This window comes from Uranotaenia lowii, chromosome 2, assembly GCF_029784155.1.
Source record: "Uranotaenia lowii strain MFRU-FL chromosome 2, ASM2978415v1, whole genome shotgun sequence".
NCBI classification, from domain to species: domain Eukaryota; kingdom Metazoa; phylum Arthropoda; class Insecta; order Diptera; family Culicidae; genus Uranotaenia; species Uranotaenia lowii.
This window is the reverse complement of record NC_073692.1, coordinates 112,034,719-112,061,602: the sequence shown is the minus strand read 5'-3', so window position 1 is coordinate 112,061,602 and position 26,884 is coordinate 112,034,719. Positions and strand designations below refer to the sequence as shown.

At 33.9% G+C, this 26,884-nt stretch overlaps 1 protein-coding gene across 1 annotated transcript in view; it reads right to left on the bottom strand.

The window, feature by feature from the left end:
* The window catches only part of LOC129741779 (protein spire-like), a 432,182-nt gene that overhangs the window by 7,190 nt on the left and 398,108 nt on the right, over window positions 1–26,884 (bottom strand). Inside the window, exons 10-15 of the mRNA XM_055733564.1 lie at window positions 11,962–12,251; window positions 5,239–5,470; window positions 4,987–5,040; window positions 4,091–4,671; window positions 3,827–4,027; window positions 3,449–3,762 (exon numbers count right to left, since the gene is read on the bottom strand). Coding sequence (XP_055589539.1) covers window positions 3,449–3,762; window positions 3,827–4,027; window positions 4,091–4,671; window positions 4,987–5,040; window positions 5,239–5,470; window positions 11,962–12,251 — 1,672 coding nt within the window. The remainder of the gene's footprint in view (window positions 1–3,448; window positions 3,763–3,826; window positions 4,028–4,090; window positions 4,672–4,986; window positions 5,041–5,238; window positions 5,471–11,961; window positions 12,252–26,884) is intronic.

Sequence of the window (26,884 nt, the reverse complement as noted above, 5' to 3'; positions counted from 1 at the left end):
CAAAGGATCAGGTTAATAATTTGCAAATTCTTGAAAAGGCTCGTCTTATGTTTCATTGTTGAGTCAAATTAGAACCTTTTCGAAAATCTTCAACCAATTTCCTTCAAAATATTACGCAATGTCGTCGTAGTCAAGCTTTTTGTCACGGCACTAAAAATTGTAGAATGAATGCCAGATGCATGCTTTGCTCATTCGATCATGAAAAATCTAAATGCCTTTTTGGTGGTGATAAACCACAATCAGAATTTTTCAAGTGTGCGAATCGCGCAGGTAATCATTCCTCGAATTCCATAAACTGTTTCGTTAGGGCAAAAATTATTGCTTCTAGGAAAAATCCCAAAGTTTCCAGAAAAGTTTCTTCTCCTCCTTCCTCTTATTCGTCTTCACACGTCAGACCGGCAAACAATTTGCCTGTTCGCGGTCAGCCTCGGCCTACATTGGAATCACGTCTTGGTAATGCTCGAAGTGATTTTAATGTTACCTGTGCTGAATCTGCGCCCCAGACTCGTTGTTTAACGTTCTCAGAGGTGGTTGAAAATTGGTTGCCCGCTTCAGGTTTAACTAATAAAAATGGGAAAAAACCAAGTCTCAAAGTTCAAGCGAAGGCTGGGGAAAGTCCCCGAAATTCAAATACTTGTTCTTCTCTTTAATTTTCTGATCCTACTGAGGAAAAATTAAAATTTTTGCATCAAAATTTAATGAAAATGATGCTACTTATGTTGAAAGCAAATTGAATGTTTGATGCTTTCCAAACTTCTTTTAATTATGCTAACAAAATTATTATGACTTTACGATTCCCTCATGGATCCAAATAGATGTTTAAGTTTCCTCATAAGCCAAGAGCTGAATTTTTAATACCTAATGAAAGTCATTCCATAACTTTTAATGGGGTTTCATTAGAATGGCCTGATCACGTGAAGTACTTGGGACTCACACTTGATCGGAATCTTACTTTTAAAAATCACATTGTAGATATTCAATCTAAATGTAATAAATGAAAATATGATTGAAATTCTTTATCAAAAGTATGTTTTTTTAAGTTCCTAAAATAAAACTATTCTGAACCACTTATATTTCCCAATCGTCTAGCTTCACAATCTTTTTCTAGAATTGTCCATGTTCGTCAGTCGATAGAAGGAATACGATCGAAAAAAAACGAGAATGCAAAGTTCCCGGCCATTCAGTTTTGGTTTTAAATCACAACGAAGTTTTACTCCCAACAATTTTTTTGAAATAATTGTTTTTTTTTTTAACAACCGGCATTAAGCTTCACTAATTGCTTTAAACGATCATGGTTCGCAGCATCAGGCTCGCGTTTGACAGTCCATAGAAAAAATACGTTCGGTCGAAAACGGGAATGCAATGTTTTGTTCGTACGAACGATGTTCGAAAGATCGAACTGTTCTCATTCGTTCGAACGAAAACTAGAATAGGAAATTGCCTAACTTTCGAACGAATGTCATTCGATCGAAAACAAGAATAAGAGTGTAAATCTCTTTATTCTCTCATCAACAGGAAATCCAAGTTGTGTTTGCGAAATAAGATCCGCGACACCAAAAAGAGTACATTGAAATCATTTATCTAGAAGTCGTGGAGAATCGTGGAACAGTAGAACCCCGTTCAGCCGAACTCCAGTTTTCTGAGCTCCCGCGTTATCCCAGCCATCAGGGTGACCCAAGATCCTAATATCGCTATCCCGAGGTAATGGGGGGAGGGACCACCTCGGATAAGTGAAACCTCGGATTAAACTAAGTACATTGACAAACCCAGTTCTTTTGCTCTGGTTTTGCAAATCATTTAGGCGCATAGGCGCATTAGGCGTTCTTAAATGCATGGATTAATGTATGGATTTTTTCTATTTAACTGGCGTTTCTGGCATGTTTAGATTTTGAACTTGCCAAAAATGTCAATTTTAAACCGTTTTTTAGGAATTTAAATCATTAATGTGATTTTTCCTCAAAATTTAATACTTTAACAATATATCGCGATGATAAAACTCATTTTGTCATCGATTTTAAATGAAAATAGTAGCTCTTATAAGCCGGGCACAACTGTTCATATTTCGTGCTATCTGAGGCACCGAGATATTTTAATTCAATAAAAAACTGTTAATGTCTTAGAAGTTATGTAACTTACATCACAATCATAAATTTTCTTTTAAAATTTTCTTGTACTAATTTACTATACCTAAATTTTGTGCAAATTGATTACTGCTTACATACTCAAAGGATTTTATCGCGCTCACTGTTTATAACGACTAAAAATTCATGATTATTAGAACAAATTGTTAAAGTATTTTGTTGTGAGCTGTATTCCTCTTGTAGTTTTGGCACAAGATGTAAATCAAGTGCATAAAATGGAAAAAATAAGTCGGTTTTTCAGATCAAATGTCTTCCAACAAAAAAAGAGTACATTTGGTGAAATTTCACAAAAAGAAGAGTACGCCCAATTTTCGATCGAAAAAGAGTAAACGAACTCTTAAAAGAGTACGTATGGTAACCCTAGTCTAGCTGCTGCGCGACGAGGAAAAAAGCCACCCAGAGGATTCAGAACAAGGTTCTGAAAATGATTTTGCGGCTTCCACCTTGGCACAGCACCGAAGATCTTCATCGGATTGCGGGCATTGAATCGATCGAAGAGATGGCCAACAACATCATCTCCAACTTCAGGGGCAAATCGATGCAGTCTTCCATCGCAGAGATTCGTTCTCTCTACAATTAGTTTAATTTTAGGATAGTTTTAGTTTTTATTTGTAAGTTAAAAAAAATTGACATTACAGGATGTTCTCCTACATAAAAATTCTTGATTGCGCTCAGCAAACTTAAGTCGAATAAATAAATTTTAATGACTAGTAAACTATAGGGCTCTGGACAGTTCATTATTGAACTGAACACCTAATTTAATTAAATGATGTAATATAAATGTAAAGATGAATTGTTACGAATAAAGACATGTTTAAAAAAACAATTCCAAGTAAACCAGCCAATGGATCTAAACATTGGGAATCAACTATTTTTCTACTGGTATTGTAGCTTTTATACTTGTCCACTAGAGTACCCCAAATGACCCGACTTTTTAAAAAAGTTTTGAGCTGCAGGTTTAAATTGATTCTAGGCCTAGTACAAGGTCTTATGCCAAATTTGGGTCATATCGGATCACGGGAAGTGGTCGCTCAACGAGCCTAAAGTTTGTGTGGAATTTTGGGACATTTGTTCGAGAGGAACATAAAAATCCAGTTTGAACACCTAAAGAGTCATGTTTCTGAACTATTCCAGAAAGGTTTTAGTTGGGTTATTTTCTTACACGGTGAAGCTTATAGCCTTCTTCGAAACGAATTATTCATAAAGTTTAGTGATCCCTTTTCTAGTTTTTTAACATAACAAGTTGTTGATATTTGCATTGACATTACCAAAGGAAGGTGCCCAAAGACCCCTTAGAAAAAACTTACCTCCGATCCAGTGTACTACTGTTCGAGTGAGGCCGTGCCGGACTGGCCGGCGGTAAACTGTGCGGACCCTCCATGCTGCGGGACATGATGGAGTTCGGACCACTCTTTGGACCCCCATTACTGGACACTGCTCCGTTGCTATTGCTACTGTTGTATTCTTTGGCACCGTTGGCGGCAGCAGCCACGATCGCGGAATGCGGCTGCGATGCCATCGGAAGTGACAGGGGCTCACCCTGCAGGCTGGTGCCCGGGGTGCTGGACGCCGAGCGTTGATTCTTTGGTGACGACGGGGCACTTCCGACGGTGTTGCGAGTCTGGCGGAAGTTGGGGAAAAATTTGGATGAGTTGGTTTATGACTTCATACCTCTTTTGACCTACCTTTCGGTCTAACTCGGGTCGTAGAAGCCGCTCCATTAGCGATCGTGGAAACGATTCGTCCATCATGCTGTGCGGTCCGGAACCGTGGTGTGCCGCATGATGGCTTGGTGAGGGAGTATTCGAGGTGCATGGGCTGCTCATCAACGATGGGGACAGGAGCACCACCGGAACATTACGGAAATGTTCGGTCGGTATTCGCATCTATGAAATAGACAAAAACGTTGTTAAGTTTTCTTACAAAAACCTCTATAAAGGATAACAAACCTTTTGGTTACATTTATTACAAACTGTCCGTTGGCAGAGTTTGCACAGAATTCCTCTCGCAAACAGTGTGAAACGAGTCCGTAAACACAGGAAGCACACCTTCCGCTTTTCGACATCCTCCTTGATGTGGATGTCAACCGGAAGTCCCTCCAGTTCGGCTTTGGTCATGACCGAGCGAATATGGACAATCTCCTCCAACGTTAGCGAGAGTCGATCGTTCAGGTTGAAAGTGTTCTTCCACTGGTGCTCGTCTAGCGAATTTTTAGTCCAGGTATCCAGCGAGGAAAGATTACTTCCGCCGACCAAATCCCCGGGTCCCACTGCTGTCAGCCGGCTTGTACTTCCGTTGGTGCTGGCAACACTGGCCGGATTTGGCTGTTGCTGTTGGTTCTGATGTTGTTGTTGTTGAGACTGCGTCTGCTGACTTTGGCTATTGTGATCCGATTGTCGGGAGGAAGGTCTCGACGGTGGCATCGAGTGACTGTTCAGATGGTCAAGTTTGTAATTCTGGTTGCAACCTATTATGGTATGCCGTCGCATTGAAGCCCTACGCGATTCGCACTGTGTTGCCAGGTCGTATGCTAGCGGGAAAGTTGATGAGACGTTAGCTTATATCGAATGATAGAATTAATTCTCAACAACACAATGCAAGCTCACATGTTGAGAAAAAATAAACATCAGTGAAATAGAACACTTAAATTAAATCAGCAAGTTGATTAAGTTTCGAAAAACTACATCGTGATGTTTTCAACAAACGCATCCATCCATAACCAAAAAATTTCTAAAATTGCAAAATTATACAAGTGAAAGAAAAAAAGTGTTCGTAGCAATAAACCAAAAAAAATGTGCTTTAACACCCATCACAAAATTACACTCTCAAAGACTCAGATATTTACTTTCTAGTGCTTTATCACAGAACCTATGGTACTCGTCGTGTGTTATGATGTTTTCTGGTAGAGTAGAAAACATGATTAAATGCAATTCGGCGATTTGTTGTTTTATCCCATTGTATCATGGAAGCATTTTGGTAGATAGAATAAGGGAGATGGTTTAAGATTAGTATAAGATCGATAAGAATCATGAGATGAACTTTTTTTGGATGACCCCTCATTAGTAGAACCCACTTAAAAATTCAACTAGAAACTTACTTGTACGCTTTAGTACGGTGTTGATATTGTTTTGGTTGTTTTCATTGTTGATGCTGCCAGTTCCCGAAGCGCCGCTATTGCGCTTGCCGACCGTCGCGAGGGTTGCGTATCGTCCTACACCGGAACCGGAGGTTCCGTTCGCTCCCCATGAACCGGAACTGCCGCCACCGCCGTTCGTCATTGTCATCGTGGTATCGCCGTTCGGTGCCGTGTCGATGATAAAATCGTCATCCTGTGAAGGGATTGAGAAATGTTAGTTTTACGGATGTTAGCAGAAGAATCAGGTCTCGAAAATCTAAAACTGTTCGTTTCAAAACACTATTCCTCGAGTTCTCAGTAGTTTTTCAAAGATGAAGCATAAACGACCTGCATTTAATCATGACACACCACCAAGCCTATAAGTACTCTTTCCTACTAAAAAAGTTGATGAGACCTCTGTCTTCTTTGCTACCGTAGTTAGAAAAGTAACATCTTTCTGAAATGAATACTGGTTGGGAGGGCTGAGGTCTGCCGTCCCATTAAAATTTGGTCTTTTGGACCAGCTTCGCTGAGTTCTGCTGCGCTTTTCGTCCAGATGACTCCGGCTTGTGATGGTCGGGTTCTGATCCTGGGCCTCGTAAGGGTCCAGGCAAACCTTGTGCCAGTTCCTCGAAGGAGATGGGGACAGCTCAGTCAGGCGCGCCGGTAGACCCTATCACAGCTATGCAATCAGAGATTTGAGATTAACTGAGCTCCGCGATATTTCAGCTCCAAATGACCTGACGACGCCATTTAAGAGATCGCGGATCTTCCAAAGAAGATCGAGGTCGAAAGCTTACCCAAATTCCATAAAACGGGTCAACCGTGTGAAGGAGAGATGTGAAGAGATTGTCGCACCTATCTCAGTGGGATGATCCTCGAATTTTAACGCTACTTGTGAACTACAAGTGAAGCCTCCAAGCTCAAGTCGGCTGAGGTACTCAGTAAGGAAGTGATCGTTCGGGAAAAAAGCTATTGGGTAACCTAGAAATCGGTGCTACCTACCTACAACTGCTTCGCTACGGTAAGGTGGACCTTCTCGTAGTTAGCAATATGGTGGGGATTATCGTCTAGGAGCTCACGAGTAGCAGCTCCATGGTGATTGTCAGTGAGCCGCAGAATCGGATATAAACCTTTGAGGTTAAATTCTGCTAACGCCCTGCCATTGCTGGGGTTGGCCCTGCCCTGCCATTTGGGCATACACGTTTATGTGTTGAAGAGGGAGTTCTGCACACCTGAAGATTTGTCAGTAAGGTTTTAGATATGTTGATCCAGAAGCAGATTTAGATAGAGGTGAAGTTTGTACACTTCGGTTTCCAGAAAGATTGCAGAACAGTAGATGCCATTCGTTGTGGCATTGAGGCTACGAACAAGTCCGGGCTGACCAAAAAACGGAGATCATTTCTATGTTGTCACCTTGGTGGAAGCAATCGAAGTCTCCAAAAGTGTCAGTGATTGTCGTCGCCCTACTGGTTAAGGATCTCGATACATCTCTACAGACAGGCGGAAAACTATTACCATCATCGCCAGCTACTGTTAATGATCAGTGGGAGAAGACACTTGAAGATGCACAGGCAAGTGTACCGCAAAGGTCAATACATAGCCCGGTCATACGGAACATCTTGGACATGAGGTCTGAACGTGCGGGCGTACGCCATGATGAGTAATCGAAATTTGAATCTTTAGTGAAGGGTCGATGAGAGAAGAGGTCATTATATTGTCTGTATGCTGAAAGAGTATTCGTCTTTGATTTGTATCTTTGTTACGTCGAATGGTTCCCAAACAAACAGTGCAGTACACTGAATTTATGGTTGAATAATTAAGCGTCCTTAAAAATAGCCCATTGTTCGGGTATAACAAGTATCAAATCATGATTAAAATTGACAGAGTGAGAAATATCTAGAAAATACCTTTTGCGAACATTACCCTTTCTAAGGTACATATGTTTAAAACAGGAGCTACAAAACAATCTTTTTCCGGACTTTGAGTGTGATACGTCGAGAGCTCTTCTTGTTTTGGCTTAAGAAAAGACGCCTTTCCAAGACAAACGACAAGACTTCACCCAAAGAAGAGGTTGCAAAATTTCAATGCCGCTCGGTACAATTAAAATTAAAAATGTCATCCGCCAATCAGAATCAAACTCACTACATCCTATTTTTATCACCTTGCCAAACAAACCACTTGACCAGTGTACTAACTGAGCCAGATGGAGGACGAGGTTTAATTGTCAGGCTTAGGATTAGGCATGGTGCCACTGTTTCAGTTCTACTCGCAATATTTTCGTACACCGTTTGGTCATATTTCACGGTAATATATTTTCATTTCATATTTGTAACACAAGAAAGCTGAAGTTCTAAATTTAATTTTAAAAAATTTTAAAGATCACGACCACAAAAAATGTAAAAAGTGGTGTAAAAATCGTTTTTTTTTCAATCATTGAATCGTCAAAATTATTTAGGTCACACCAGATAAATTTCAAAAAGATTATTGGAAAGTTGACGAAATTTAGCACATTTTTGCGGTTTAGGATTTTTAAAATACGAAACACAACATTTTTGAAAAATTTTCAAAGGAAGCTGTTTTTTCGAACTTTTAGTCAATTTGTGCAATTTTTTAGATTTTCTTGCATTTAATTTCATCATTGCACTGGATTGCAATGCTTTCATTTTAAAAAAAATCATAAACTAACGACATGTGAGGAACAGAATGGGTCACTAGCCGCAGTTTTTGACTCATGACTATGACATTATCCCGTCCCTGGCTGCGATGGAGTTTTCTTAAACTATAAACTTGGTAAGAATCAGTTGAGAAACCAGAGAGATATAGCGGTTTGAAGCGAGGAGTGTCAAAATTGGCACTCAAGGCCTGATTCAGGGTGCGTCTATAAAAATTAAAGATGCAAAATTAAAGATTTCGAGAATTCATTGAGGGTCCCCGAAGAAGCTGTATTATTTGGAGAAAGTTACAAGCTGCCAAACTTTCAACGAAAAATGTTAAAAATTTATTGCCGTATCTTAATTTTCGTGGTAAAAGCTTTTAACCTGCCTGATATGGGCATTAGACTGAGTCGATTTGGGGTCATTTTTGAATTTCTCGAACCCTGGGGTCTAAAAAGCTTCGTTTTGATCTTAAACTCTTCCATGATTTTTTTGCAGAATTTTTAAGTAACGTTTACATGAGTAAATTTGAACTTTTAGGTTTGTATGGGAAAATTGAATATTTTGTACTGAAAAATCAACATAAATTTTGTTTCTTCTGTGGAACCGAGCCAGCTGATATTTTTTTATGCCACTTTATAAATTCTTGAAAGGAAATTCTCCGCTGAATAACTTTGTCCAAAACTCAAACTTCGTATCTTATTAGACAAAAAAGGTATTAGCTGTTTAAAAGTGGTATGTCTTTTCGCATTGCTAAACAATGAATTAAATTAACATCACTGCTGGAGCCTTGTGAGGTACTGCATGACCACTTTGCAAGGCTCCAGCAGTGATGTCAATTTAATTTATTGTTAATCAATGCGAAAAGACATACCTCTGTTAAACAACTAATAACATTTTTGCCTTATAAGATACGAATTTATGGTCTTTAACAAAGTTGTTTAGCAAACAATTTCCTTTCAATAATTTATAAATTGGCACAAAAAATATCAGCTGGCTCGGTTCCACAGAAGAAACAAAAATGATGTTGATTTTTCAGTACAAGATATTCAATTTCCGCATACAAATCTAAAAGTTCAAATTTACTCATGTAACGTTACTTAAAAATGCTGCAAAAATCATGTAAGAGTTTTGGACCAAAACGAAGGTTTTTAGACCCCAGGGTTAAAAATATTAAAAAATGAACCCAAATCGACTCAGTCTAATGCCCATATCAGGCAGGTTAAATGCCTTTACCAAGAAAATTAAGATACGACAAAATTTTTTTAACATTTTTCGTTGAAAGTTTGGCAGCTTGTAAAATTTCTGATTTCTTGAATCAGAAAGAAAACCCGTTGACATTTTTGTTACATATTCTGTACGCACGATTATTAAAATTCAATTTATTAAAAAAATCTATTAAAAATCTTGTTTAAATTTTTTTAGTCAAAAGACTTTTTTTTCTTCAGTCAAAAGATTTTGTACAACAATGAAATTGTTCAATGTTGACTGATAAGATATGTCATTTCATCAATCGGCTGTAAAATTTTAGATGATTTAGTTGATTCCTGAGTTAGAGCAAAGCTTTTCAATTTTGTACGAAATTTTGTATGGTAGAAGAAATTTTTGCACATTAAATAATCCAGATGTTTTTCAAATAAGCTTGAAATGAAGATGGTTTTTGATTTTTGGTTTTGAGTATTCTTAAGCTTTATTTTTTGCTAACATGACAAGCAGCTAAGCATTTCTTGAAAAAAGTTATAACCCTTTCAAAATAAAAAATCTCAACCCATTTAAAAGCATTTTAAATGTCAGACTTTGCTTGCTAGAGCTTTGAATAATCTCATGAAATGTTTTTGCAAAGGTTATATAAATCAATAATTTCCCTGGCTATACAGCAGTTTTTGAACATTTTTTATTCTCATCCTACGGTTACACAGCTTTCAAATAAGAAGACAAAAACTAAAGAAGCAGTCAAAAGCTAAAATAAAAAAAAAATATGGAAAAAAATTGTTTAAAATCGAATATCTTTTCTTTGTTCACATGCAATATACTGCAAGAATCAAGGAATATTTTTTATCCAAAGTTTTTGAACTTTGGCGATTTTTGAATGAAAAAATTTGTTTTTCCATGTTTCTGGCAGCAAAAACAACCAAAAAAAAGTTTTAAAATTTTAACAAATATCTCGTAATTTGCAGTTTTGAGATGAATTAACAAAAGAAAAATTTCTCTAACTTTTTCTCTGAAGTCAAAACTACTCACGGTCTTCGGGAAAGTTGACAACATTTTTATATTCAAAATCTTTGTACTGTTCTATAGTTTTGTCAAAAAATTGCAGAAATTTCTTAAGCAAATATAAGCTGATAATTTGGAATCAGCGGACTCAAATTTGTAGAAATCAGTTCTTAAATTATCTGCACCTCGGAAAAATGTGAATTTTGTTGTCTGGTGTAATCGAAAGCTTGTTGAGAGAATTCCAATGAACATGGTCGCTTTTGTTGCGTTTGGCGTTTCATCGAGTAAATAGTTTTTGCATGTTGTTCAAAACAAATGACAAAAAAAAATGAGGTTAAAAAATGACTAAAACATCTAAACAACGACTAAAATGCCTGAAATGCGACAGCTGCCATTCTGTTTTTTTTTTTTTTTTTTTTTGTTTCGATTATAGTCGTTTTACCATCTTTTATGGCATTCGCGACTTTATCAACGTTACAGTTGGCGGATCGTTATTGAAAAACTTATCCGGTACAACTGTGTTCGATATTTGCTCTTGGGCTCGAACTCGCGGACATCGGCTCAGGAGACAACAGACTTGCCAACTGAGCTATATCACAAGCCCTGCCATTCTGTGGTTTTTGTTATTTGTGTACCTTGTTTTGGTATTTTTCTTAACTTATATGTTTGTGTTTATTGTAATTTTTGTTTTCATTTTTTCGGTTGCGTTAATTTTGTTATTTTTGTATTTTTTTCAGTTTTGTAATTTTTAATAAATTTTGTCATTCAGTCATTTGAGTTGTTTACTTTTTGAATCTATTTGATTTGTCATTGTAATTTAAATTTTTATTCTAGACGTTTTGGGTTTTTTTTATCTTCAAATTATTATTGGGACCACAGTAGTTAAAAATTATGTTTAAGATGTCTTCATCGAAGTGGTTTGAATGTATTTATTTTTGAGTGAGTTTGGATTTATTTAACAAGTTCTAGAAAGTCGATCTCGACTAAACTTATTTTCGAAATAACACCAGATTTCAAAGAAACAACGAACGACGAAATAACACCAGATTTTTCAGTCATCTAAATTCAATGTTCCATTTTCCCAATTACCTTTCATCCCCCCTTTCTTGATTTTTGAGGGTCGAAAATCGAAACTTTGCGTGTTTTGAGGCACCACTATATCAAGTCTGATTTAGCTGAAATTTTGCACAGTTTTTTTCCGACCAACCAAGAAAATGTGTGGACTGTTTTTGTAAATTGGACATAGCTAATTTGGCATCCACTTTACTGGTTTTATAGTTCTGTTGCGGCGTGATTATATTTTTGGACCAAGTAGTTGAAAAGGTACCTATCTCGAGCGGTTAAAATCAGAGAAATTTTGTGTCAAGTTAATTTGCATCAACAAAACTACTGTATTTATTTTAAAGCTAGATGAGTCGAAAAGATGGAAAAACTCAGGTGAGCGAACTAGAAGGTATGTACTTATATATTTGTGGAAGTGCAAACTGATTGTACCTACTGATTTCAAGAAACAGGGGTATATTCAATGAGCCGTCAAGAATAAGCGTAAAACTCCTCAAAGCTACGACGCGTGAGCTAATCGCGCACTAATGAAGGTTTTCAATTTTGAACGGCTTCATTTCCGGCGCAATTGTTAGCGCAAATGCCAGTTTATGACATTTCAGACAATCATCAACGTAATTTGACTTCCATAAAAATTGAGAGCATAATTTAGCCTAATGCTATGGCGCTTTTTTGACTGGTTTGATTTCTTTTTTCCTTTCGATACAATATCACCCAAATTCAGACCATTAAATGCATTAAGGCTAGCTGGGAGTTGCACTTAAATTCTCACCTCAAACAGTGAAAAGTCCACCGGTATCAGTCTTAGAGTGTTGCGGGGCGAGTTGGAGTACATCAGGGAGCTGGAAGATCTCGCATTCAGCGACGAAGCCATGCCACTGGTTCCGGTGGCCGCCATCGAGCCGGATATGTTGGTGGCAGCCGACGATCTGGGTGTCATGGATGCCGGCCCCGAACTGGTGCTGCCGCTGCCGATACTACTGCTGGAAGCTGGTCCACTGCTGCTGGTTCCCACCTCATCACATAATTTCCTATCACTATCTAGTTGGGTGCTTGGTAAAACTGTTGAATAGAAAAGAGAGGAAGGGGAAAAATGGTTTAGTATGCTAGCGACAAGGTGACGCTTAATGAATTTGCCTAATTGTTAACCAAACGGGCAATGACCAAGTTCACGTTGAACGATTTGACAAGTTAGGTAAATAGCGAACAGTTGAATTGCGCAAAATGTGTGATCAATGCGACGAAGACTTTGAAAGAAGCTCAAGTATGAAAAGAAACAATTGAATCATTAAGTCTAAATCGACACTCCGAGTGGGTTTCGACCATTAAACTATTTTGTCAAAAAAGTCACGCGTTGGAAATCGAATTTTAAATACATTTGCTTAGCTATCGTGGATTTGTCGTTTTTTTGGGTAGTTATAGAGAATTTGAGCTTACGTATTGCCTCGCTTAATGGGCTTTTAGCTTCATTATCCAATGTTAATTTTTGAAATTTTTATTTTGTTCCATCTCGATAATTCGTTGTCAAGAATTATTCTTTTTTTAATAGAGGTCGTCAAAACATGCTACAATTTAAAATCATGGTTACATTTAAGAAAAAATACATCACACCAACGCACTATCGTCAATAAGTTTTAAGTTAGTTTGTTTAGCTTTGAAATTCGCCAAGGTTTATGGAACGAATGCTTAACACTTTCCAGAGGGGTTTTAGGAATTTCCAAATCGGTACATAACACCTACTCGAACAAAACTCAGGAAGTTATTTTCTCTTGCTCTGCAAGCGGTATCTCTGTACCATCGAAAGTGAGAGGCAAACTGAAATATCGATCGATTGGAATGATTTGAAAAGAACCGAACCTGATGGATGACACGCTGCGTTGGATACGATGCAGCAAAATTTGCTAAATTGTTTGAGGAAAACGGAACGATCACGGAAGATAGATCAAACGAGTGAACTGTATGATTGAACTAATCAAGGAACATTTATCTAAAAAAAATAGAAAATAAAACTTTAAACCACACCAACCAACATTCTCATATGTTAAATCAATTTATCAATGACTCAAAACATTTCAGTAAATTTTTTATGATTACAGCCGTGGTGTTGTGGTTTTGGTGACAAATTTTTCTCATATCAGTTTTGCTCGAACAATTCATACTTAAAGTGTATAGAAAAATGTGTAAGTTATGGTTCTATTTAATTATTCAGCTTTGAGTAATTTTACCTACTACAATAGTTAGGTATTTATTTGAATCCTAACTTTCGGAATTAAGTCCTAGGAATCAAATTTGTTTCTATGAAGATTCAAATAATAAATAATGGATTTTAAAGGTTTTATTCTAGAGCATGGGTGGCCAACATTTTCAACAGGCGGGCCAAATTTTAGAACTGAGATTGGCTCGCGGGCCAAACAATAAATTGTTCTGGAGTATTCAAAGAAAACAAATAACATATTTTTTGAAAAAGCTATTAAAAAACATTTGCCTATCGTCACATCGAGTATAGATTGATCATAATAAGTCATTTTGGTCCCCTCGTATTTTTACTAATTTTGTTCCATTTGATATTTAGTAGAAATATTACGCAAAACGAAATGAATTATCCCTCCCAACTTACGTATGTACGTCAATCTTTATATGTAATTTAAAACCTTCTCGGTTTATTCATCCCGGAAATAACAAATCACGTGTCTACAATGGACGTTTAGTCAATTTTATGGTCACCAAATATAAAAATAACCGCCCATTTTCAAAGTTTTCACCGTTCTCCTTAGACAAATTTTATAGACAAATTAAAAAAGCAGAATGGAATTATTGAAAAAAATAACGTTGATGAGCTTTTGGAATTTAAAAGAATAAATTTTTCAACGTAGTTTCGTTATATCATTTATAATATTGATTTTTAAAAGTACGGACCAAGGTTGCCGAAATCACAGAAAAATCTGTAATTTCACTGAATTTTGAGCAAATTTTCATCACAGAATCTGTGTCACAGAACACAGAAATTTGAAAAATTCACAGGTTTCACAGAATGTTTGAATTTAAAACACAGAGAACAGACATACAAGCTAGCCCATGAAACTTGTGTAAAATTTCCAACGATAGTTTTGAACAATTTTTTTTTGTTTTTTGGCTGGGCCTTTTCGAAAACTGGTCACCTGAAAATTTGATTTGTAACTTTTGAACCGCGCAATAGATGGCGCTATTTCAAGCCAATTTCTAACGTATTTTTTGAATGTCAGCATTTGAAATTTTACACACTTTTTGGAAGATTTTTTGTTCGAGCTTGTACGTTTGTTCTCTGTGTTTAAAATGGATTTCCAAAATTTTAATTATTTTGCCCAAAACATAATTTAAATTTTTTTTCTTAGGTTTAAAAAAGAATGATAAAATTGGTGAAAATAAACCCAACTTATCATGAACTTTCAATAAGATCAAAGGAAATAGCATCACATCAAAAAAAAATCATCACTGAATTTTTCGGTAAAATCACAAAAAGTCAATTTTTTTTTCAAAAACACAGAATTCATTTCGGCAATCTTGGTACGGACCCCAACCTCAATTCAATCGAATTTTCGAGTATCTCGATTTGACAAGTGTTTTCCCAATACAATCCCCTCCTATAAACAGAATGATTATGAATTAGATTTTTTTATAATTATTGCATCTTTTCTGTTGAAGCTTAGCAAAAAATAAAAAATTGGAAAAAATTACAGAGCAAACTTTTGATATTTCTCTTAGTTTGCCAAAGTTAGTAAATTTTGATGGATGAACGAAGTTGTTGAAGTAGAATTCAAGTTACGAAAGGTTGAATTTGTTGTAAAAGTATAATTTTAATAATGATGTTTATATGATTCGGTGATTTTTTTACGATTTTTCAACGATTTGGATAAGATCTTACATTTTTTTCTGAGGCCACCGACCTAGAGTTCGCTTGAAGGCTCTTCATACCAATGATATTTAATCATAAAAACCCAATCGGAAAACTTTAAAAAATGTGTAATGGAAATTACAAATAATGTGTCAAACCGTAAAGTTGTACGTAATCGTTATTGCTTTTTATTCAGTAACGGTAGCCTTTTTTGTAAAATTATATGAAGCCCACAGAACCTAAGGAGCATAAGTGCAAACATGACTGATTTTTAGTAAAAAAAAAGACCAAACGATTCTCCATGTTTCAAATTAAATTTGGCTATTTTTTTCAAATTTTTAAAGTTTTTTTTGAATACTTTATCGTTTGAAACAAAATTTCAAATGTTCGAAAAATGTATGGAAAATGGCAAAACAAAATAATTTTAAATTTTATTTTCTCGAAATTGGTTTTTATACACTTTTACTCCTTTGACTTTTATCAATTCAAAGAGATTTTCAGATCTTTATTTTGAATTTAGTTAGTGTAGACTCAGGTATATTTATAAAAATGATGTATGCAATCTTAGAAAAATGTTCAATTGTTAGAACATGATTTTTCCAAAAAGAGCTTCGCGGGCCACAAAATGCTGGTCGCGGGCCACATATGGCCCGCGGGCCATGGTTTGGCCACCCATGTTCTAGAGAAAAACTTATTGTATCTACTTAAATTAGCAAATGATAACCTAAATCTTTTCAACCAAAAAATAGTTGGAAATGCAAAAAAGAGATTATGTTTATGGTTCAAATCAGATTAAATTTCTACTCTTGTGAACTTGCTTGAAAAATAAAATTCTAGTTATTAAAAGCAAGAAACTTTTTTTAAATAAATAAGCAGTTTTGAATAATTTATTCAGTCTGTAAAGCCTCGATCGGCTAAGACGGCGTATGTCTTCAATTTGGAATATGAAAATCAATAAAATATATTTTAAGCTTCGCTTGAAGATAAAGTTAAAGTTCAAGATTTTATAATAAGAATAATGTGAATATTTTTTCAAATATTAAATCTATATTTTTTAAAGAACGAAGTCTTCAAAATGAATCCAAAATTTTATTTCATATTTTAGGTTTCTGCTGGTTTGTGTTTCCACTCTGATCAAATATAAAATTTAAATTTTGAATCCAGAATTAAAACTATGAAACTGCAATCTTCTTCAATTTGAATCCTTAATGAAAATCTCACTTCGATATGTTTATCTTGATTATAAAACGTAACTTCGAGCTGAAAATAAATCTGAATTATTTATTTGAATCCCGGGTCTAAATCCTGCCTAATTTGTAATCCAAGTTACAGATAATAATTTTTATTTTAATTATGAACCAACAAGCGAAATTTCTACCAAAACCCTCAACCGAAATGTCGTATTTGAATTCTGAATTTTCGCCTTTTAATATAAATTCTTTCCTCAGTTAATTATTTGAAATTAAATTTGTTAATCTATGTAAATTAAAATTGAGAATGATGAAACTGTTTCGGATTTTTCAAATCTTGATAACCATTTTGAAACTTTTCTAAGTTCCAATTCTACAAAAGAGTTTTAATTTTTTTTCACTTTCCGAAATCATGAGTATCGAATATGGAAAATGCATCTAGTTGAGGTTTCAAATGCAAAACCAATATTCGAATCAGGTATTTTCCCAATGATGATCTAAACCGCATTTCAAAAATATAAAAAAAAAACTGAATTAGAATACGAAATACGATCACAGAAATCGAATTTTAATGTTTATAAGCAAATTTAGATCCAATCACAAAATCCAAAATTATTCTAACCTAAGCTAAAAATCATGAAGAACAGCACTTCAAAAACTGTTTTTTATATCAAAACATATCAGTCAACTTTAAATTATATTTTAAGTTTCTTAAAAAACCGTTCATGTTGATTTTGATGAAATTTGGTTAAAAAATTTGGACGCACAAAACGTATCCAATTATATTTCTAATGATTCAATTCAAATTTCCGTTTGATTTCGCAAACAATGTGGACAAAATCAAGCAATATCTGCGAAATCTAGCAATCTAGACCTTATTTTTTTTTTTAAATTCAATATTCGGGACTCAATTTATATCAACAAGTGAGAAATTATTTGAAAAACTGTAGCAGAATTGTGGACCTGGAATAAGATTTCGAGGTTTTGGCTTTAGTTCTGAATAGAGATTATTACTCTTGAATCATTTTAGTCGTTTATCAAAATTTGATTAGGAATATGAAATTATGAGCTTCGAGAAGAACATTTGGCTTGGCTTTTTTGAAAAAAAATAGTTCTAGGAAAATCGCTGAAATTCTTTTAGATTTACAAATTAAAAAGAATTATTCTCAATTAATCTCAAACACCTTCCTGCACCCAGTTAACAAGGTTTGGAAGAAATTTGCAAAATTGTTTTGAAATGAATCAAGAATTACAAAAAAAAAGTACTTTTCAACTTTGATGGGACATAACTTATATAATACATACTCAAAATAACGACTTTGAACCTGTTCAGTTGTGTTATTCGAATTAAAATGCTATTTTCTCACTGAATCAATAACTGCTATTCTGATTGAAAAAAAAAGTCATGCATAGAAGGATTAATGATATCACCTACAAACTCTAAATTGCTTTTATTATCCTATTCCAACACTGTTGGTGTAAAAAAATTGTTTCGGACAATCACCAATTTTTTTAAATAAATATATTTATAATTCAGTCTCCAGTCTGGGCTCAAATGTATCAAAATGCAAATCAAAAATTCACCTTTCAAATCGCATTCCCATATGCTGGGATATGATTGTTTCGCATCACGCATTTGTTAATTTCGAAAAATTATCCATCTAAACATTAATTTTTATGATTTCAGCTAATATGTTGTTGTATTTTTTACTCCTAAATTTATGCAGCAGCCTTATGCCTTTTCTTCAAAAATATTTTTGACAGAAAAAAATGTAATATTTTGTTCGAACGAAATCAAAGATTACTGCAATTGGTGCTTTATTCGTAATGACATCTCAAACTTATCAAAAATTATAAATTTTCATACGATTTCATTAAAAAACAAACAAAATAAAAAAATAAAAATAACTGGTGGAACCAATAATTTTTCTGACTACGTCCTATTTGATGTCCCATCAACCTTTACACTTTTGATATATAGGCGGTATGATTATCTATGGACATTAATTTTATAGAAGCCATTCAAGTTGAAAAGTGTTGCATGATGCCCCGGTTGACAGTATATCAATGAAATGCTTCTAATTTAATTTTTTTTCAGATATTTCTACGATGTGCTTGTTTCAAAGATACAACGTTTCAAAAAATACTAGTTAATTCAATAAATAATCCCATACTTGTTTCTGGTACCACTGCAGGATATTACAAAGATTTCAATATTGAAGATATTCATCAAATTACCAATTTCGTTAAATTATAAAAAAAAATTTAAACGCAAAAGAATCCAGAAAGAGGATATTTGTAATATTTTTTAGCTAAAGCCAAATAAATTCGCAATCTTTAAGTAACTTGAGTGTTTTTCATAAGAATTTTTTACCTTTTTAGATTCATCTGCTAAAAGTTGAAAAGAAATTCCGTTAGGTAGAAATTAATTGAGTCTATATTAATAACGTCTTTAAATTTTTTCAACTCATTTTAAAATTACTTATTCTCACTAAAAAATGATTAGTTAGAATATCTAATTTAGATATTGGCATTTTTTTTTTCAATATACTTACAGAATACAAATCATAGCTTTATTTCTCCACGGTAGATTTTCTTGGCTCAACTTAACCTTTTTTTTTGGTTCATCATACATGCTTGAATTATTTTCTATTCCTACAATCATAAATACATGTTTTACAGTTTGACATTTCCAGTTAAAAAAATCAAATCAAAAATCGAATCGTTTCCTAATTTTCAACTTCACCATCTGCCTGCATCCAACGAAATCTCCAGAAAAGGTTCTATACCTTGCGATAGAGCGATTCACTTCTTTGACGTCTAGAGAACTCGCTAATCTTGGTAGATCCAACAGTTGACCTAAATCCGTCAGACAAACAAAAATATGTGGCAAGTTTTCTTATGGCCATGCAGGTAATGGGACTGCCCCCACAGTGGTGTAGAAGTGTGAAAATTTCGAAAAATAACTGACAAAGAAAAAAAAACATTGATCCCTCACTTCTAGGAATTTTAATACCTTCTATGAAAATAAAACATTCAACCCAAATGACACCGTTAAAATGGATTGTTATTTATTTTAATCTCTTCGAGTTAAAGTAATGATTCCATCTCAAATTATGTTTTAAGACATTAAAGCTTGTTATGGAATACTAAGCTAACAAATATCCGTTGTACCCGGATGAGGATAATTGTGAACCTTTTTTGGCGTAGGTTCAAAAGCACCTTGCCAAACAAACAAAAAGGACCAATGGAGTAAGTGCATAAACTTTTAGATGCCTATCGACTTAATGCTCCTGCCGTATCGGTGTTCCCCAAAACCCGACGATTGCAACGAGAGCAGAATGTTTCCATATTTAATGTGTATGGCCAGAACAACAACCGGAAGCAGCAACTGCCATGCATTACTCCCCCAGAAAAGAAATGCTTCTGGGTAATAAACATACATACGGTACGCTAGAGATGTACGCGAGAGTACTAAGCGCTCCTGGTGTGACCTGAATCGAAAAGGTTTGCTTCCGTGTGATTACCCAAACCCGAACGAGCAGGAGGAAAGTGTTAATGTTTCATCCGAAAGGTTATCCCAAAAGCAACAAAAAACGAAAAGTGTAACCCAGTTTCTAGAGAACGAATGTTTACTTTTCCCGGTAGTACTTATCCGCTGATCTGCACTGGAAGGGTTTGAATATGGGTTAAATATTGATAGAGTAATGAATGGGAAACGGGGAGATACGAAATGGTCTTGAATGACCGTTTCCAGAAATAATGTTTATGCGATCTGAAAAGTACCATAAAATATTTGTCACATTGCAGTTTCATTTAACACCTTAGGAAGGTAGAGAATAATCTTTCCGTTCAAGATAAAAATAACAAAAATGATAAAAATTACAAAAATTACCAAAATGACAAAAATGGTAAAATGAACAAAAATTAGGGAAGTGTGGGGTATTTTGGGCCTGTCTATGCTCCATAACCTCATTACTGTCACAGAAAAAAAAATGCATTCTTACAATTCGAGAAATTTAACGATTTAACATCATTTCTGAAAAATTATAAAAAAGTGTTTAGCATCTTTGCATTGCACAGTGGTTTAAAACTCGAAAAACGTGATCATGGGTTGTTTGATGCCTTAGATGTCAAAATAGCTTAATGACATGTTCTACAATGTTTCATTATTTTCAATTGCGCATATTTTGCCATTATTTGTTTTCTGATCGATCCACCTTAAAGCGAGATATTTTTTTTTATTTTATGAATTTATCATCCAATCAAAATTATGTGTTCAGAAAACTTGTAGACAATACAATTTTAAAAAACTTTGTAAAAGACTTTGAAGCTCTATCTTTCAAAACAACAGATTTATAGACATTTTTCTAAAAACTAACCTAAAAAACGAAATTTTCGTTTAAGTTTTTTCAAAGCGACTTTCGAGTCGTACTTTATATGAGAGAGTTGTAACAATTGTAAAAGTATTTACACAACTTCATCGAAGATGTCAAGTTTCTATCTTAACGTTAAATGGTACTTTTTGTTTAGTTACGTTTTAAAATTGCATATTTTCATTGTTCCATATCTCTAAAAATTGCAACCTTATGAAAACAAAATTATATGAATTTGAAAGGCACCTTCTTAAGCTTTAATGAACATATAATTTCATTTGTATGTATCAGGTTTTACTACTAAAATCGTTTATCTGAAAGATGGTAGTTTAAAAGTTTTTGCTTAGCAAGCCTGGCAATCTCTTGCTGTTTAGCAAAAGGAAGGATGAAATCTTCCTTTTTTTCTATTCCTTCCGTTAATAAGTGAAGACGACAGTTCTTAATTTGTTAAGATTAAATAGTTGGCCCTGTCTAGAAGCGTTAGTTCCATTATAGTTAGTAAATCATTTATCATCAAAGATCTGATGGCAATACAGCAAGGCGTTTTTTCAAGAATCTGAGAAATCTGCAGAAATCACTTGTAATTATAGAGTGCGATTTGTTTTTTCTGTACTAACTATTAATATTTAAGGTATAGATTTGGAAGTTATCCAACGAAGCGGTGCTATTCTACAAGTTTTGGCTTCTAGCCAGAAAATAAATGTGGAAAAATTCGATAAGTTTTCTAAGGAAACGGCCATGAAACTAGTCAATTTGTATCCGTGGTATTATATACCCGCAGCAGTTCACAAAATTTTATTTCATGGGGCTCAAATCGTGAAACACTTTTTAATACCCATTGGGCAATTATACAAAGACGCTCAAGAGTCTAGGAATAAGGATATTCGAAATTTTAGAGAACATCGCACTCGAAAATTTTCAAGGCAAGGAACAAACATCGACCTTCCTTATGCATCGGATGCTCGAATCTTCGGACCCTCTTATAACAAGCCTTAGAAAATCTAAACCAAGACCACATTTTTCCTTTGTTGCCGGTGCAAACTACATGCTTGATTTAGAACAATCAGAAGAAGAAGATCATGAATATTAATTTTAATATTTCATTCTAATTTACTCTCTTAAACAACTATTTAACCAAAAATAAAACTTTATAAAAAAAGAAAAAACTTTAAAGGAAGCCATGAAAATTAAAGGTTACAAAATCATCCATCTATGCCACTTTCGTGTTAAAGTGGCAACATTTGTAAAGATGTGTGTTGATAAAATACGTAAAATGCCCATTATTTCAAAACTACCTTCTTTCAGATAAATGATTTACTAACTATAATGGAACTAACGCTTCTAAACAGGGCTAACTCTTCAATCTTAACAAATTAAGAACTATCGTCTTCACTTGTCAACGGTAGGAATAGAAAAAAAAGAAGATTTCATCCTTCCTTTTGCTAAACAGCAAGAGATTGCCAGGCTTGCTTAACAAAAACTTCAAAACTACCATCTTTCAGATAAATAATTTTAGAAGTAAAACCTGATACATACAAATGAAATTATATATTCATTAAAGCTTAAGAATGTGCCTTTCAAATTCATATAATTTTGTTTTCATAAGTTTGTTACTTTTAGAGATATGGAACAATGAAAATATGCAATTTTAAAACGTAATTACACAAAAAGTTCCATATAACGTCAAGATAGAAACTTGACACCTTCAATGAAGTTGTGTACTTTTACAATTGTTACAACTCTCTCATATAAAGTACGACTCGAAAGTCGCTTTGAAAAAAGTAAAACGAAAATTTCGTTTTTTGAGGTTAGTTTTTAGAAAAATGTCTATAAATCTGTTGTTTTGAAAGATAGAGCTTCAAAGTCTTTTACAAAGTTTTTTAAAATTGTATTGTCTACAAGTTTTCTGAACACATAATTTTGATTGGATGACAAATTCATCAAATAAAAAAAATATCTCTCTTTAAGGCGGATCGATCAGAAATCAAATAATGGTAAAATATGCGCAATTGAAAATAATGAAACATTGTAGAACATGTCATTAAGCTATTTTGACATCTAAGGCATCAAAAACCCCATGATCACGTTTTTCGAGTTTCAAACCACTGTGCATTGGCGAGAAAAATGACATTTAAAAGCATGTGACGTCTTATTATTAGATTTCGACTTGCATTTCGTTGGCAAAGCCTTTTCTCTGTGTTTTGTTTCGTTCTTGGTCAGTTAGTAGATTATTTGTTAATACACATATAAGGTAAGCAAATAGAACGGTAGGTGTCAATAATTGTTATTAACAACTTAAGCTGAAGCAGGTGTGAAATGTTTGTGATTATTTTTATTCTTTTAAGATCAAATACCAAACCAAATGCTGTGAGCTCTTGCTTGAGCAAATGATGTACGGAGTCAAAAAATGTACGGAACAGTCAAACAAAAATCACCCAAATTTGGTTCTAGAAGTTTTTTGAAGATTGAATATTCCAGAATGTCATTTACAACCAAGGTTGCCGAAATCACAGAAAAATCTATAATTTCACAGAATTTTAAGCGATTTTTCATCGCAGATTTTGTGTCCCAGACACATAATTTTGAAAATATTCAAAGATTTCACAGATTTTTTGAATTTTGTACCTATTACTAAAATTATAAATTTTATTTCAACAACAATTTTAAATTTGAACTTTGGTTTGGAAAAACATGATAAGATAGGTAAGTAAAGTTTATTGATTTTGCTCATGTAAAATGTAAAAAAATCAATTTTTATGTCATTTAAATGCAATTAACGCAATTTTCATCACAGAAAACCATTACAGAATTTATGGGTAAAATCACTTGAATCCAGAATTTTATTCGCAAAAACACCTTGCTTACAACGTCGCTTCATTTTGCCGAATAAACGTACTTGTGAAAATGAAGTGCTCAAATCAAGTAGTGTTTTGTAGGCTTGAGTACTTGAAAATAACAGATGAAATAATTTTTTTTTTCTAAAAATGTCAGTATTTTTCCATTGAAATATCTCAATCCCAAAAATCAGATGTGCTTAAGAATGTAAACCCACAGCAACTGTAAACAAACCAGTGTAAGGCGATGGTAAGTTTACATGCAATTTACAGTATCGTTACATGTTAATACTCAATTATTTTCTACCCATGTTCTTGTATGTAATTTCACGTGGATTTATCTAACTGTGTACAGAAAAAACTGTAATCTTACTTTACAAGTGCTTCTGAATTTCTGCATCATTTTTGAAAATAAAATGAAAATAGAATATAGGTGCGTTTGTAAGGAAAATTACATATAAATGCTTGCGACATCTCCAAAATCTAATATCCCTCTAATTTGTCCCTCTTATCCCTCTGCACGTTTTTCGTAGAATACTCCGGCAACATAAGTTCTGATCAATCATATTTTAAACCAGTATTCAATTTTGATTTTAAAATAGCTGCATTTATTTGTAACTATTTTTCCACAATGATTGATCTTCTTTTTAGGAAAGAACTTTGCGCTTCCAATAGTGACAAAAATGATGATGTTGTCTCTTAATCTAAAACTCAAATTTTAAACAAATAATCTGTTATTAATTGATGAATTCTCTGTCGAATTTCGAAGCTGTGCGATTTTTTTTCTAATTGATGACGAATTTGAATACAGAATAAATATGTAAACTCACTCCTCTAAGAATCGATGCATAATGAACATCAACTTAAATTAACGTAAATTTTTAGTGAGCGTGACATGATATGATAATGAAAGATTCGTGAAATTATTGTTGTTGAATTTATCAAATAAGGTTAAAATGTAAAAAAAATGATTGTTGATAAAAAAAAACTTTTATGAACTATATTTTTGCTTAATAATAGGAAAATTTTGTGATTTTCAATTAAATGAATTTCAATCATTGATTTAAGTGTTCTTGTTAATTCTGGTGATTCAGAGACGAACAAGCCAAAGGCTGAAAGTCTCTTAAAATAAAGAAAAAAAAATTCTGGTGTTAATAATCTTTTTTTTTTCTTCGTAACAGTGTTAACCTAAAAATTTTTATTTGAATTAAAAAAAATAGGATTCTGATGTATACAACAGAATAACAGAAAAAGGTTCAAAACAAAGATCTTTACACTTGTCAAAAGTGTCTCCTGATCATATCCCTTTTTCCCAATCCACACCAAAATTATTTTGTCCCTTCTCTTATTCTCTTCTCTATCAATTGACTCCTAGGACGTGGCTGGCACCATTATTGAAGTTTAAAAAGGGAGCATCAGTTTTTTTTGCATTGTGAATGAGTAGCCAATCCCAGACACCGTTTTTTTGACCTCTGAGCAAAATTGATGGCCTCGGTCAATCATGAAGTAGCAACCATTGGCGATGAGGAATTCGTTCTACTTAGCCAGTAGTGGCTATGGAATCAAAAATTTTCAAGTATTAATGTTCATGAAATAATATAATGAAAACAATTGCAAACAATTAAATCAAATCAGATTCAGTCAAAATTTTAAACAACATTTCGGGTTCAATGACTAAAGGTGAATGTGGGTAGTTAATCAAGCTAAGCTATGCTAATTCTGTGTCGAATTTGTGTTTTATTTATATGGATTCATTTCAAACATCAAAACATAAGCCCATAAGAATTAAAATGTTTGTAAATTAATTTAAACTTACCATAAACAAAGCAGTTGAATCCAATCAAATTTACATAAAATAATCTGTCCCATTACTTGCGAAAAGCCGATTCTCTTCTACCCATGTTGGTACATGTAGGGGAGAGTGGGGATACTTGATCCCCTTTTCTTATTTTCACCATATCTATTTGGAAAAATTTAGCAACTCGCACTCTTTAACATTTTCTGACAGCGTGCAACTTCAAGTTTCTATGCTCCAACAAATTAAACGATACTTGAACCCGTAGATGAACTATAAGCATTTTCGTGGGAGTAAAAAAATTGCGATAGCCCTAATCCATGGAAAAAATCAAACAAAACCCCAAGATAGAATGTTAATTGACTATTTTGGTCATGTTTGTTCTCATTCCACAATCTAAAATTGTCAGAAAAAAAATTATAGCCTATTCTCAACCCTTATGACATAGCATACTTACGGGCGCAATTTTTTATAAACAAGAGAAAATCAATTATTTTAGCTCTTTTCTTCAGATAATTGATGGACGAATATTAGCTATTGGATAAATATTAGTAATCTCGTAATCAGCAATGACCACGATCCATAGAGAAGAAGAATATACCGGGATCATTTGTACCCATATATTAGGGATCAATTGTACCCATAATCAACATTTTAGAAAACTTTTTCTGAAAAAAGTTGGGAGTTTTCCATCGCGCTGAAAATATTGTATTTTGAAGTTCATTTTACACTCGAAAGATTGATGTTTTGGAATAAATATTTTTGTTGTAATATTTCCATTCAAGTCACATTTAGTGAAATTTTTCAAACAAAGTTTAATAACCCAAAAACTTATTTTGTTAAAATTTTTTGAGCTTCAACCATTGCTGTTTTGTTCCATTTGGCACTTTTTTCTAGAACATTTGATCTTTGTACGACATCCCAGTTTGGAGATATAGCTAAGGAATCAAGTATCCCCAGGGATCAAGTATCCTCATTCTCCCTAATGTTACGTGGATTTTTCTAGCTGTGTAATTCTCCTTACAAACGCAAAGATACTAGGTAAAATAAAGGACTTATTTGGGATCAGGGGACTTATGTTGATCCACCTTGTCTAGATTTCTTATAAAGCAACTAATGTATGTATGTATGTATGTATGGTTCCCCCATCGGTAGCAAGGTCCTGCCTATGTCTGTGTGGCTTGGCCTTCGAATTACTTCTAGGGCTTCCACGGTCCGATGGTTCGTCGAAAGAAGGCATCCAACCCTCAGAAACCTACAATGGCCGGCTACCCGTGCCGCTTGCAACAGTTTCTTTGAGTTATCCCCAGATGCATTCCTTCTAAAAATATATAATAATTGTATCTGCTGAATAAGGAATAAAATGATATGGAAATATATGGAAAAATATAAAAAAAAATGAGAATAAAATGCAATAATATAGATAATACATAATAACAAATACAATAATAGTACAACCAATAATCATAAACATTTTTATAATATTTTTAAAAGGATACAGAATGCATTTGCAGCTATGTTGTAGTAGTAATCACTATTTTCACAAAGTTATTTGATGTATCAACTCTATTTCAATATTAATTGAATAATTAAAATCCATGATGCCTCCGTTTATATAAAAACGTTTTT